Genomic DNA, 15,184 nt, shown 5'->3' on the forward strand with positions numbered 1-15,184 from the left:
ATTTAGCAAACGTGTACTTTCTATAAATAAGTTAGCTATTCATATTAGTAAGTTATATTTTTTACTTAAAATCTTCCCTGTCCCAAAATATTTCTGAGGATCAATATAAATTAAACACTTTGAACTGAGACCTACAATGGGAAGCAGGGGTAGTAGGATTAGTAAGTAGAATTAATTAGCAATTCTAAATCAAGAATTCATAACAATATTTTTTCTAATCACATGGAAATTTTTTTCAATTATTCAGCCTTAATAAAATGAATCTGGTTTTTGTCTCTATTTTTTCTTGTAGAAAATATCTTACACTTTATTCTTTCTTATCCCTTTATAGTAAAATACATTATTTAATCACCAATAAACTCCTAAAAACAAATACTGACTGAAATCATGTCACACTTCTAATTATATACATCATTTTGAGCATCAGAGAACCTGTAATGAACATAGCCCTTTTCCTTTGAGAATTTACAGTTTGACAAGAGCTTACAATAATTTATGCTGCATTAATAATATCTAAATCAAGCAGTAGCCATTAGCCTGATGCATTTTACTATTTTCTGTACAAGAACTAACATCCCCAATTTAGACTGTATTTATTTATGTTTTTTAACATATTAAAATATTTAGCAGAATTACCGTTATGAAAGAAATCAGGCAACCTAGAAGTGGATAGATTGGAATGATGATACAAAAGGCATAATGAAGAATACTTGCAATTGTGTATCCCATAAAGAAAGTTATTTCAGTGATTGCAACACAAGCCAACGCTGTCTAAAGAAAAAAATAAACAAGTGACAAAGTGCTTACAAACTTCATATAAACTGACTTACAAATTGGTCTCTAAGCATTAAACTATTTTTTCAATCCTCTAATAAAACATGGAACTAGAGACAATATTTAGCCAGCAAGCAACAAGAATATCACTTGTTTGTAGCTAGTGTCCTTGAGACACTAGTTGCTAAATGTCTTCCATATTGTTCCTAGGTGGAAAGGATGATTCAGAAGACAAATGTACACACAAAAAGAAGCTGCCAATTATCTACCTAAATTCTGCACTTACAAAAGACATGTAACATTTTTAGTATAATCAGGAAAGAATTTGTGACTTTTAATTAAACTGCTATGGAAAGTTGAAATAATGTAAAATGTGACTTACCACAGAATAGACAAATGACCAAAATTCTTTGGTATTTAAAATTTTCTTAAAGGTGAAAGAAGCTATATAAGTGAACAGAATAAGTGATGGAACATAACCAATAAGGCAAAAAACCTGTAAATCAGAAATATGTTTCTATAAAAATATGAATAGCTTGCAATACACATGACATGAAATACTAGTCATATTAAAATATTAAGAAATAATTATTAATACAATCCTAAATAAATCATTTAAACTGAACACTATTTGTAGTTTTTTTATACCAAGTAAAATACTATCTCTCATTATTACAAAAAGCAAGTATAGCTAGCTACAACTTACTCTCTCTCAAATATTAGCTACTATTTTAATACACAGCACTTTATTTTTTATTTAAGAAAAACATTATTTTATATGGCAGAAACTAACATATAAGGTCATTATGATCTCTGACAAAATCGGTAAGTTTAGTTTCAGCCTCACCGGAAACTAACTTTGATGATGAGGTTTAGTCATCAACCTCACCTAACTCTGTTTTCCCTTTTTCCTAATAAAGTATTCAATGAAAGGGCCTACTGTCAGTCATTTACATGTGAATCAGTCTCTTCTTTGATATTTTAAGCTATATTTTATTTTATTTTAAATAATTTCCAGTTTTACTTTACATTCAGGAGATACATGTGCAGGTTTGTTACACAGGTATACTGCATGATGCTGAGGTTTGGGGTATGATTGGTTCTGTCACCTAAGTACTGGACATAGTACACAACAGTTAGTTTTTCAACCCTTGCTCCCCTTCCTCCTGCTCCCATCTAACAGTGCCCAGTGTCTATTGCTGCCATTTTTATGTCCATGTTTACCCAATTGAGCTCCCACTTATAAGTGGGAACATGCAATAGTTGGTTTTCTGTTCCTTTGTTAATTCACTTAGAATAATGGCCTCCAACTGCATTTGTGCTGCCACAACAGACATAAGTTCATTCTTTTTTATGGCTGTACAGTATTCCGTGGTGTACATGTACCACACTTTCTTTATTCAATCACTGGTTGATGGGCTCCTAGGTTGATTCCATGTCTTTGCTATTGTGAAAAGTGCTGCAATGAACATACCAGCTCATGAATCTTTTTGGTAGAATGATTTATTTTCTTTTGGATATATACCCAGTGATAGGGTTTCTGAGTTGTAAGGTAGTTTTGTTTTAAGTTTTTTGAGAACTTTCCAAACTGCTTTCCATGGTTGCTGAAGTTTACATTCCCACCAAAAGTATATAAGCATTTCATTTTCTCTGCAGCCTTGCCAGCATCTGTTGGTTTTTGACTTTTTAATCATAGCCATTCTAACTGATGTGAGATGGTATCTCACTGTGGTTTTGATTTGCATTTCTCTGATGATTAGTGATGTAGAGCATTTTTTCATACATTTGTTGTCCACTTGCATGTCCTCTTTTGAGAAGTGTCTGTTCGTATCTTTTGCCCACTTTTTAATGGAGTTCATTTTGACTGTTGAATTGTTTAAGTGCCTTATAGATTATGGATACTAGGCCTTTGTTGGATGCATAGTTTGTATTTTCTCCCATTCTGTATGTTGTCCATTTACTCTGGTTATAGTTTCTTTTGCTGTGCAGAAGCTTTTTAGTTTAATTAGGTGCCACTTGTCAATTTTTATTTCTGTTGCAATTGCTTTTGAAGACTTATTTAGTCATAAATTCTTTCCCAATGTCTAGAATGGTATTTCCTAGGTTTTCTTGTAGAATTCTTAAAGTTTGATGTCTTACCCTTAAATCTTTAATCCATCTTGAGTTACTTTTTATATATGGTAAAAGGTGGAGGCCCAATTTCATTCTTCGGCATATGGCTAGCCAGCTATCCCAGGACTATTTATTGAACACAGAGTCCTTTCCAATTGCTTATTTTTGTCAACTTTGTTGAAGATCAGATGGCTATAGATGTGTGGCTTTATTTCTGGGTCCTCTATTCTGTTTCATTGGTCTACATGTCTGTTTTTGTACCAGTATCATGCTGTTTTGGTCACTGGAGCCTTATAGTATAGTTTGAAGTCAGGAAATGAAATGCCTCTGGCTTTGTTCTTTTTAGGTAGGATTCTTTTTTTTTTTTCTTTTTCTTTTTTCTTTTTTTTTTTTTTTGAAATGGAGTCTCTCTCTGTTGCCCAGGCTGGAGTGCAGTGGCACGATCTCAGCTCACTGCAACCTCCACTTCCTGAGTTCAAGTGATTCTCCTGCCTCAGTCTCCTGAGTAGCTGGGACTACAGGCACATGCCACCACGCCCAGCTAATTTATTGTATTTTTAGTACAGATGGGGTTTCGCCATGTCAGCCAGGATGGTCTTGATTTCTTGACCTTGTGATCCACCCGCCTCAGCCTCCCAAAGTGCTGGGATTACAGGTGTGAGCCACTGCGCTCAGCTTACGTAGGATTCCTTTAGCCATTTGGGTTCTTTTGGGGTTCCGTATGAATTTTAGAATAGCTATTTTAAATTCTGTGATGAATAATGTTGGTAGATTGATAGGAACAGTGTCGAATCTATAGATTGCTTTGGGCAGTATGGCCAGTTTAACATATTGAGTCTTCTAATCCATGAGCATGAAATGTTTTTCCATTTGTTTGTATCATCTCTGAATTCCTTCAGCTACGTTTTATAGTTCTCCCTGTAGAGATCTTTCATCTCCTTTGTTAGATGTATTCCTAGGTATTTTAATTTTTTTGTGGCTATTATAAACGGGATTGTGTTCTTCATCTGGCTCACAGCTTGCCCATTATTGAGATATAGAAATATTAAGCTATGCTTTAAACTATGGAATAAAAGAGCTTATCCTTTGTGAAATTATTTTCAGGCATAAGTAAAACCAAGAAAGGCATTTTAAGGAAGGAATATATTAAAGCGTTCCTGATTACACCCAAGTAGGTGGTCTACATGAAAGATCACTTTAGTTTCAAGAAATTATTTTAAAATGGTGGTAAATTATTGTTTTAAAAGTCACTTATTATCATATAAAGTGATTATATGTATTAAACACAATAGATACTTGCTCAATTTTCTTTAAAAAATAACCAAATTATTCAATAAGTCAATTGTTATGTTCATAAATAGTTTTTAAATAACATTGTATCTATAAATAGCATGAGTACAACACTAACTTACCACAGCAAGGAACTTTACAGTATAAAAATACATTCCATAATGAAATGCCAATAAGCTTCCTAGCATCAAAATAAGAATGATAAAAAATAAGGGGATATCAACAACAGCTTGTCCAATCCAATATGCAGATGGCAAAAGACCTGAAAGTTTAAGTTGAGTATAAGCTTTGATCTAAAAAAAAAGAAAAAAATTAAAACTTTAGACACTTCAGAAACACACAAATAAATTAGTAAATTATCGCAGATCTCTTAATACTACATCAGCGAAACCAAAAAGGTCACATTCCAGGCTATAGGTAATAAAAGTCCCCCTCACACTAAATAAAAATTCCATTTAGCCTTTAATTTGGCTCACTATTTCTAAGTAGTAATAATTTCAACAAAATTTTTAAGAATCAGAATACAGTAGTGCTAAGAAACTGAGATTAAAATAAAACAAAAAGTGTCACGGCAGTTGGGGTTAACAGCCATACAAACAATAAATAGCCAAAACATTACAGCTTTTGAAATACTGTGGAAACAGATGGGAAGATAATGTTTACACAGAAAAAGAATTCTCATTTTTAAAAATGAACCTTTCATAAATAAAAACACTAATAAATTGCCAAGTATCCTTTGGATTTACATAAGGCTTTCAGCTTAAGTGAAAGCTTCTGAAATGTTCAAAGACTTTTATGTACACTGGCATAGTATATAAATTCAAGGTGTTACTTACGTCACAGGTTTGTTAATCATAAACTTAAACGATCATAGTTTTCCTATCTCATGTTCTCATTTAATTTGAAATTTCTAAAATATTTCACAAATCCAAATACCTAACAACTTTATTTAGTTGATTTTTGTCATCTAATAACTAAAGGTATTATATGAAAGAGCTGTCCACAGAGTGAGATAAAGGAAGCATGAAATATAAAGATTAGTTAAGAAGAGGAGAAATGAACAAAATTGGCAAGTTTTCTGTTTAATGATTTATGAGAACATGAGACACATGTAAATTCTAATACAAGAATAAAAACATAAGCCAAGGCAAATGCAATTATTTTGGATAATTCAAACTTCTGTCATTCACACATTGCTGGGAGGGATAATATAAAATGGAATACTCATCCTGGAAAATAATTTGGCAATTTCTTATAAAACTAAACACGTATGATTCAGCAATCACACTCTTGGGCATTTATCCCAGAGAAATGAAAACTTATGTTTACACAAAACCTGTATGCAAATGTTCACAGCAACTTTTTCACAATAGCCAAAAATGGAAAACAATCCAAATGTTTTTCAGCAGGCAAACGGTTAGAGAAAGTGTGATGTATCCATACCATGGAATATTACTCAGCAATAAAAAGGAATGGCTTATAGATACATACGAATTAGATGAATTTCAAAAAAAATGCTAGTTGATAAAAGCTAATCCCAAAAGAAAACTTATTGTGATGCCATTTTACATTTTTGAACTATCAAAATTCTAGAAATAAGAGAACAGAGTAGCGGTTGCCACAGGTCGGAGAGGCTAGGAAAGGGCAAAAAATGGGAATATTTTTGGTGACAGAAATGTTCTGTATCTTGACTGTATCAATGCCAATATCCTGTTATATTTTTCTATAATTTTACAAGATGTTATCATTGGGATAATGTGTAAAGAGTACACTGGCTCTGTCATTTCTAACAAATAAACATGAGTATACAACTATCTCAAAATAAAAAGTTTAATTAAAAATGTTTCAGTTGAAACAAGAAAGAAAAATGCAAATGTCCAGTAAATTTTATTATCGTGCAGTGGGTTATGGATTTCTATATTCCTTATGCTTTTCTATAATTTATACATTACTACAATGAGTATATTTATGACAAAAATTGAATATTATTTTAAAAATAGAGATATGTGTTACTTTTATACTAAACAAATTAATAACAAAATTTCTATTAGAATTTATTTTATTTATTTATTCATTTATTTATTTATTATGAGATAGAGATTTTGCTCTTGTTGCCCAGGCTGGAGTGCAATGGCACGATCTCGGCTCACTTCAACCTCTGCCTCTCAGATTCAAGTGATTCTCCTGCCTCAGCCTCCCGAGTAGCTGGTATTACAGGCATGCGCCACCACACCTGGCTAATATTTTTTGTAGTTTTAGTAGAGATGGGGTTTCTCCATGTTGGTCATGCTGGTCTCAAATTCCCAACCTCAGGTGATCCGCCCACCTAGGCCTCCAAAAGTGCTGGGATTACAGGCATGGGCCACCATGCCTGGCCTAGAATTTATCTTTCTAGAATTTATTAAAATAATGAGTTCATTATTCATCACAGTCTGTAAGTTAATTTAGACAAATTTGTTTTTACTTAATTAAGATCATCTGTGAAAAAGATCAGAATTTTTATTAGAGGAGTAAGATACAATCTCAGCAGAGTGAAAGAGTGGGAGACTTTGAACAGCCAAAGACTGTACAAGATCACTATATGCCTGAAGGAAAACAAAAGGGAAAGGCGCAAAAAGAAAGTGAAAGAATACCAAAGAACCTCTGTATACTTAGCAATTTCTCCAAGGCCCTAATGATGACAATCACTTTCACCTTTTTTTTTTCCCATTAATAAGAATTTAGCACCTTGACTACTTAATACCCCTGTTAAAGGATAAAAGGGACAGGCATGTTAGTGTGCCAGTTAAGGACATAAAGATCATAGTCAGTTCCCAAGTCCACAATTTAAACAAGTTGAGTCAACCTGAGCAAGTCATATGAACAATTCCATCTTTGATTTCCTGATCTATAAGAAATTGGTAACAAAAAACTTACCTCACAATGTCATGAGAATTAGAGAACATAATTTTTAAGGCATGTAGCAAGTCTCAAGTAATAAATATTAATTATCACTACTATTACAATAAGAAACTATAATAAATGTATTTATATTTCATTTACTTATTTCTAAAATAACAATTATAGTAAGCCTTGCAATCATGCAAATAGGTTATTTTTATACAACACTTTTTAGCAAATTATATATTTTTAACTGAGTCATTACCTTATGATTCTCTGCATTTTCCATGGCAAAGTAAGGTGGCATTGCAGTAACAATGATTCCAAGCAAAGCTGCTTGAAAATACAGCTCAATTTTAAAAACTATGTCGGTAATTTCCTGAAAGACAACCACAGAATAACAAATGAAACTGAAAATCATTTTATGTCTTAAGATATATCTTAGGATATTTCTTATATCCTAAAAAAAAAATCAAAACCTCAGAAAGAACATATTAGCATATCTAACCCAGGCATAGTCTACATGAAAGAATGAGTGGCAGACATATTAACAGGTGGTGGTGGACAATGTTACAAACTCTGCCACTTATTAATAACTATCTGATCCTGAGCAAATCATTTTACTTTCATTTTCCTGTCCAGAACACAGAATAATCTCGCATATAAACTAAACTTCGCAATTTAATAAAAATGAATGATGTATTTGAAAAGCAATTAGTATGGCCACCATAGTGGTCCTAAGCAATAATAATAAATATCTAAGAATGATATTTGTGGCTCTTTATTGTCTTTTCAATTGGCAAAATCTATATCCAAGCTCAGCTTCCTATGGAACCAGAACTTCTCCCAAGCAGAAGAGGACTTAACTCCCACAGGCCCCAATGTCGTTAGCTTCCCCAGGGATCCAGGTGCAGTCAGCTAACTTTCCCAGACAATCAATAAACAGCTAACACTTCAAATGCAGAATACCCAGGTCCAAGGATACTATATTATCATCCACCTTCACCAAGGTCAGTTTCCTCCCCTTGTTCTATAAGAATATGTACCCGTGGGACAGAGAAGGTACTCTGCACTGCAATAAAATCCACAGTGCCTAGCAGATACCCTGGCACTGGCACAACCCTCCATGGGATGACATAGAGACAGAGTACATCACTGTCTTGTTGAAACCTAGCCTTCTGAGTTTTCCTATTTAGCAATAAAGTCAATTCCATAGTTCAGGTCATATGACATTGCAGAATTTGTCTGAAATTCTGGTAATATGACAGTGGAGGCCAAGAAAGAACCCACAAATATGTAGACTAGTAGTGCAAGAAGTGGAAATGAACGAGACTAGTTGGATCCAATCATACAGAATCTAATGAAGGAAGAAACGAATTTGAAATATTAATATGACTATATATGTGAATAGTTAGCTTTAAAAACTCCCATTTATTTCTTTTAAAATATAATATGATTATATGTCAGTGTCTGATGAAAATTATAAGTTGTAAAATCTTGTGTAATAGTTATGGATACAGACATATGTAGTAACATCATAAAAACATGTATGGGAATTATAAATTGTGAAATTGTGAATTGTGGTTACTTCTATGGGAGAGAAGGAAACAAGATTGGAGAGGGGTAACATGAGTTTTCACCTGTATCTTTAAAGTTTTATTAAAAACAAATATTATGCAATATTAACATCTGAAATATTTGGATAGTAGGTGGTTCATTTTCTGTAGGTTTGAAATATTTCATAACATGAGATACTTCTCCACAGACACTGCTGCTGGAAATGGAAAATGATGCAACCATTTTGGAAGGCAGTTTGGCAGTTCTTCAAGTGTTAAACATAGAGTTACTAGATGATCTAGCAATTCCACTCCTAACTATACATCCAAGAGAAATAAAAACGTATGCTCATACAAAATCTTGTACTAAAATATTCATAGCATTACTCACAATAGCCAAAAGGTGGAAATAACCCAAATGCCATCAACTGATGAATGGATAAACAGAATGTGGTATTTCACATAAACATTCCATACATTCCTCACAATGAAATATGATTTAGTAGTAAAAATAAATGAAGCACTGATATGTGTTACAACATGGATGAATCTTCAAAGCAGTATGCTAAGAACAAGAAAGCAGACAAAAAAGACTACACACTGTATGATTCCCCATTTATATAAAATGTCTCAAATAAGGAAATCCAAAGATACCGAAAGTACATTAGTGGTTCCCTAGGGTTGGGAGTGGGTATGAGAGGAAATGAGTGATTACTAATGAGCATAAGGGTTATTTTTTGGGGGGGCGGGGTGATGGTATATCTAAAACTGACTGTAGTGAGGAAGGACTGCACAACTCTATGAGCATAATAAAAAACACTGAAGTGTATACTTTAAATAATGGTCAGGTTGATTGGGCATTACATTTCAATGAAGCTGTTTTTAAAAGTATGACAAGAGAAAATAGAAAATATTGTTTCAGATATTTGTCCATTTATTTTTAGCATACGAAAATCAAAAGGATTAAGAGAAAAAATGTTGAATACTTTTCTGTAATCTTAAGTTGATTCTGATATGCACAATCCAACAGTTCTATCTAGAGGAAAAATGGTTGTCTGGGTGACTTCTCAAGTTTTTTCAATACCCCAATATCTGGATTTCGGGTAAAAAAATTCATTTAAAAATTATCTTATATTACATTCTATGATCAATACAGAACACACTTGTTCCTTATACAAATATCAGTACCAAAACAGAATCTCCTGTACCCTGAAACATACTTATACTGGGGAATCATAAACCTTAATGTAAACCATTTCTCACTTGAGTTTTAAGAAGACTAAGAGATCTCACAAGATAAACTTCTACATATTTAGTTATTTTTGCTTGTTTTATAACGGTTATTATATATATGACACACATATGGAAATTTATCTGTATATATATTGGCTTACTTGAAAGAATGGGGTACTCCAGATCTGGATGGTTTCAGTCACATTTAAATGATAAAGATAGTAGTTACTAATGATATTCACTAATATAGGTAAAGAATAAACCATAGTACTGTTGAAAACAGCTGCAAAAACATAGTCCTACAATTAAAAAAAAGACACTTATTACATACTGTATATAAATGGATATATTATTGCTATGTACCAAGCTTTTCTCACCGACAAAGCTAATTCTCATACTGAAAAACTGCTTCAACAACTCACAGAAATAATACTTAATGATAGATAAAGACAATGTGGTTTGGAATCTACAGATATTTTAATATTTTAAATAAGCATATAATTTTTTTAAAAAACTAAATTTCCATAACTTTATATACTGGTCATCTGTGAGGGAATAAAATGTATCATAAATAAAGACAGCTAGTTATTTCCAAAAGTAAAATCTAATTTCTAACTCATAAGGTCAAATCAACAAATAATTAATTTTAGAAGAAATGTTTTAATCTTGCATAACTCCCAAATGGATATTCATTCACTGCATTCATCTTACCTTTTCTAAACGCATCACATTTAAAGCCGCACTATGGGGAGCCACGGATAGATAGTCACTGTCATTAATCATAGTCACCATTATGTTCTGGCTTGTGAAAAAGCTAATAAGATCACTGATATCTGAGTCTGGTGTTAGAAAATAAGCAAATAATAAAGAATAAGTTTAAACAAGGCTTTTAGTAACATTGGGAAGAAAATTCTAGTTTTAAAGAAATATTTTATTTTCATTAGCGAATACACAAGTAAGTACATTGACTCTGAAGCCAGTCAGCCTGGTTTTAAAGCTGAGTTGTAACATTAAACTATTTGTCCTTCAAGCAAGTTACCTAGATGCTCTGGACCTTAAGTTTCCTCTTTTGTAAAGCGGGTAAAATAAGTATATCTGCCTTATAGGTAGAGTGATCATGAGGATTAAATGACTGAATATATACACAGAGTTTAGAACCTGACACATAGTAACTGTGCATATTTTAGCTGCCGCGGCTGCTGCTGCTGCTACAACTATTATTAACATTGAAAAATTAACCTATAATACATGAAATTTGGTTAAATAATAAGAATAAAAATCTGACAATTTTAGGTAACAAAATAACCTGCTAAGCTCAGAAAGGTATAGGCGTGGTAACATCACTCCCTAGAGGATTTTTTTGTAGGCTCTGGGCAGACACGTCAATTGCCTTAACTACCTTAAAATATTCAAACACATAATCACATCTCTACCTACATTCTCTAAAGTACCTGGAGCCAAGAGTAAGATTTTAAATCCTGTTGGGATTTAAATCTATACCAACATGTCTGCCGAATAGATGCAGTTTCCCCTCTATCATAACAAAAACCAGGATTCAGAGAAGGACAAATGTCACTTTGAGAGAAATTTAAATCAAACAAAGCAAAACATTACTAGTAACTGAATAGTATGGCAGGGTGGATCAGACACAGCACCATATCTCAGTGTCATAGAGAATGGTGACACTACTTTACTCAATCTAGTACCCAATCTAGTACCTTAACTGATCTCTTATCTCTGACTTGCAAGAACAGCTATGTACCCTGAGAAGAGAGACACATTATAAGTGAAGGAACTACAGCACAAGAGATACAAAAAGCTCTGCAAGGTGGGCAAGATACTACCTAATATATATACAGAGAGGCCAGTGGTTCAAAAAAAAAGTGGTTTCATTTTGGAACACACATGAGGCTTAGGAAAATATGGCATGCATAAGCAAGCAACTCTAAGAATAAAAAATAAAGAGAAACTGAAAATACTAGAATTTCTAAAGCTCAATGAGAATTAACTCAAAGCAAAAAGATTTTGTTTGAAGCCAAGGTCCTTTTTTTTAAAAAAAGAAATATTTGAGATACATGTACAATTCCCTGGACACATGTAAAAAATGTCAAGATTATCATAGTGTAAGGATTATATGTTAACAATATAAAATGTATTTTAAAACCAAAATGAGAATTCCTAATGAAAGAAAAAAATTGCAAAACCTAACATTTTCCATTCGAGTAATTTTCCATTAATTTTCCATGCTCCAAGTAATTTTCCACGTTCTCACTCATTTATCCATCAATAAATGGATCTTTATCCGAAAGAATGAAGGTTATGTAATATAACAAGCACCAGATTTTAACAGTGATGATTTTAATAGTAATTTATAATCATTCCTAGCCAGGCTTATTACTTTAATACTTGGCAAAGTCTTTTTTCAATCAGTTAGTGAATCAAAAAGGAATGATACTAGAATGTAGGTGAAGTGTTAGAAAGGTTAAACCCCACAGAGTTTGTTACAGAATAGGAAATGTTTTAGGAACAACTGATCACTTATGAATAAAGTTTGTATTAGCTTTTAACATTTTGAAAATGAGAACACTATGTCAGTTTTTTGTTTTGAGCTTTGCTCAACTCTGTATGTCTAAATTTTTTTCATATTTAACAACTATGTGGTAAGAACACTAATAGCAAAGCCAAAAATATCCATTACAAATCTAATGTATTCAATTAGAGAGATTTATATTTGTCTTATTTTTCTTAGTTTTAACTAATTCTTCAGACTGTCCTTGAAGAATTAAATACTTCTATGCAGACACATACTTCTATAAATATTATGTACTATAACTCTTTGTAAAGAGGGTTTTTCAACTTTTGAAGTATATTTTGCTCATCATGAGCTTATCAGCTTAAAATATGCTGGTAAGAATAACATTATTAAAAAAAGAAATTTTACTATTATACAAAGTATAAATTAGAGTATTTTTTAAAACTACTTATTTATTTTTACCTTATTTTATTTTATTTTTTGAGGCAGAGTCTCCCTCTGTTGCCCAGACTGGAATGCAGTGGTATGATCTTGGCTCACTGCAACCTCTGCCTCCCGGGTTCAAGCGATTCTCCTGCCCAGCCTCCTGAGTAGCTGGGACTACAGGTGCGTGTCACCATGCCTGGCTAACTTTTATAGTTTTAGTAGAGATGGGGTTTCACCATGTTGCCCAGGCTGGTCTCAAACTCCTGACCTCAGGTGATCCACCTGCCTCAGCCTCCCAAAGTGCTGGGATTACAGGTGTGAGCCATCACGCCTGGCCAAAACTGTCATTTATTTGTAAACCAAAATTTACTGTAATATATTCTTCAGCATCAATAAGAGATGTATTGAACTATAGATTTCATGCAGATAGACCACGCCTTTACCTTAAATATATTTCTAAAATCTAGACCTTTATCCACCCCTCAACCCTACGCTCCATGCCCAACACTCATTCACAGACCTTCACACACTCTCACCAGTAGAATTTTGAAGAAGCAGACTTGTTTTGTACTTATGAGGTTTCTCTCCAGGTTTTAGAAAATATAAGTCTGGAACAAGTTTGATGGGAACCACAGCATTTTTAAAAGAGTGATGCACCAAAAACATAAAAATCTGAACTGTGAAAAAAATTAAAAGCAGAAGCAACCTGAAAAGAAAAAAAAAACACAGTTCATGGTACATATTACATTAATATGAAAATCAATTAAAAGTCTCCCTTCACATTGATAATCAGGACTTTTTTTGTTTTTATTTGAGACAGGGTCTGGTTCTGTCACCCAGGCTGGAGTGTAAGGGGCGTGATCTCAGCTCACTGTAACCTCCGCCTCCTGGGCTCAAGCAATCTTCTCCCCTTAGCCTCCTGAATAGCTGGGACTACAGGCACATACCACCGTACACAACTAATTTTTGTTATTTTTTGTAGCGATGGGGTTTCACCATGTTGCTGAGGCTGGTCTCGAACTCCTGAGCTCAAACAAGGAGCTTGCCTGCCTCAGCCTCCCAAAATGCTGGGATTACAGGTGTGAGCCACCTTGCCCAGCCCACATTGGTATAGATTTAAACTCTAGATAGTTAAAAGATAACAACTGAAAAAACAAAGGAAAAAACCTGGAAAAAAAAAAAGAAATCCTATTCCCCAAAATGATCTTATGACAATACTGGAGAGAAAGTCAATACCGTATGACAAAAATTAAAAGTTATAAAAGTATATTTTAGATCAGTGACGCCCTTAAATTTTCATGAGTATGTAAACACGTAGTTATAACTGTTAAAGCACAAGATGTTATGTCTCAAATATTTGTCTCTACTCCTGAAGGAATTACTTCCTGTCCTGTCTCTATCTTAACCATTTTTTTTTTTTGAGACAGAGTCTTACTCTGTCACACAGGCTGGAGTGCAGTGGTGAGATCTCAGCTCACTGCAACCTCTGCCTCCCAGGTTCAAACGATTCTCATGCCTCAGCCTCCCAAGTAAGTGGGACGACTGGCCTGTGCCACTGTATCCAGCTAATTTTTGTACTTTAGTAAAAACAGGGTTTTGCCATGTTTGCCAGACTGGTCTTAAACTCCTGGCCTCAAATGATTCACCTGCCACAGCCTTCCACAGTGCTGGGATTTCAGGCGTGAGCCACTGCACGAGGCCTCATTTACTTTTCACATAAGAATAAAAATATTTTAGATATAGAGAAGCAAATAAAAATACAATTAAACTCTGAATGGCTGATATCTTTGAAATCTCATCCTAATCGCAATTTTATCATATTAATTGCCATTGCTGCTCTCAGTAGGCAAAGCAAGGTATACTACAATGCCCTTTTATCTGGAAGGCAGCTACTTATCTGATAAAATATCTCTGTATTACATGTAGTAAGTGTCCTAACAAGTGGTTGGAGAGCTTAGATCATCATACTTTATTTAGCCATTTATAATTTTCACATATTCCATAATTAAAAAAAATATATTTCTTAAATTGTTATATCTGACAAGATTTCAAAAGCATATGGCATGGATCCAGTTCCACAATAAGTTAAGAAGTGATTTAGGTTAAAAAATATTCACAATTAAATAATATTTGGAACATGAGGTTAAACAAAGTTGAAGGAATTTCTTTACCACAGAACATCTCATGTGTTTTTCTATGCTAATGAATAACTCTTTAATATAGGGAGTAAAAGAGTAATATTTTCTAAATGTATTTGACCATGGAACACATTTTGTTGTGGATTGAATGTTTGTGCCTCCCCAGATTTGTATGTTGAAGTCCTAACTCCGATATAATGGTATTTGGAAATGGGACTTCAGAAAGGTAATCTGCATAAGTT

General features: G+C 33.4%; 1 protein-coding gene across 2 annotated transcripts in view; it reads right to left on the bottom strand.

Annotated features, from left to right (window-relative positions):
- The window catches only part of ABCA5 (ATP binding cassette subfamily A member 5), an 86,506-nt gene that overhangs the window by 16,325 nt on the left and 54,997 nt on the right, over positions 1-15,184 (bottom strand). For both annotated transcript variants that reach the window (XM_025363034.1, XM_025363035.1), the window contains exons 20-26: positions 13,341-13,510; positions 10,557-10,684; positions 10,007-10,144; positions 7,322-7,435; positions 4,299-4,469; positions 1,157-1,270; positions 637-771 (exon numbers count right to left, since the gene is read on the bottom strand). In XM_025363034.1, the coding sequence (XP_025218819.1) occupies positions 637-771; positions 1,157-1,270; positions 4,299-4,469; positions 7,322-7,435; positions 10,007-10,144; positions 10,557-10,684; positions 13,341-13,510 (970 nt within the window). The remainder of the gene's footprint in view (positions 1-636; positions 772-1,156; positions 1,271-4,298; positions 4,470-7,321; positions 7,436-10,006; positions 10,145-10,556; positions 10,685-13,340; positions 13,511-15,184) is intronic.

The sequence above is a fragment of the Theropithecus gelada genome, chromosome 16, assembly GCF_003255815.1.
Source record: "Theropithecus gelada isolate Dixy chromosome 16, Tgel_1.0, whole genome shotgun sequence".
NCBI classification, from domain to species: Eukaryota; Metazoa; Chordata; class Mammalia; order Primates; family Cercopithecidae; genus Theropithecus; species Theropithecus gelada.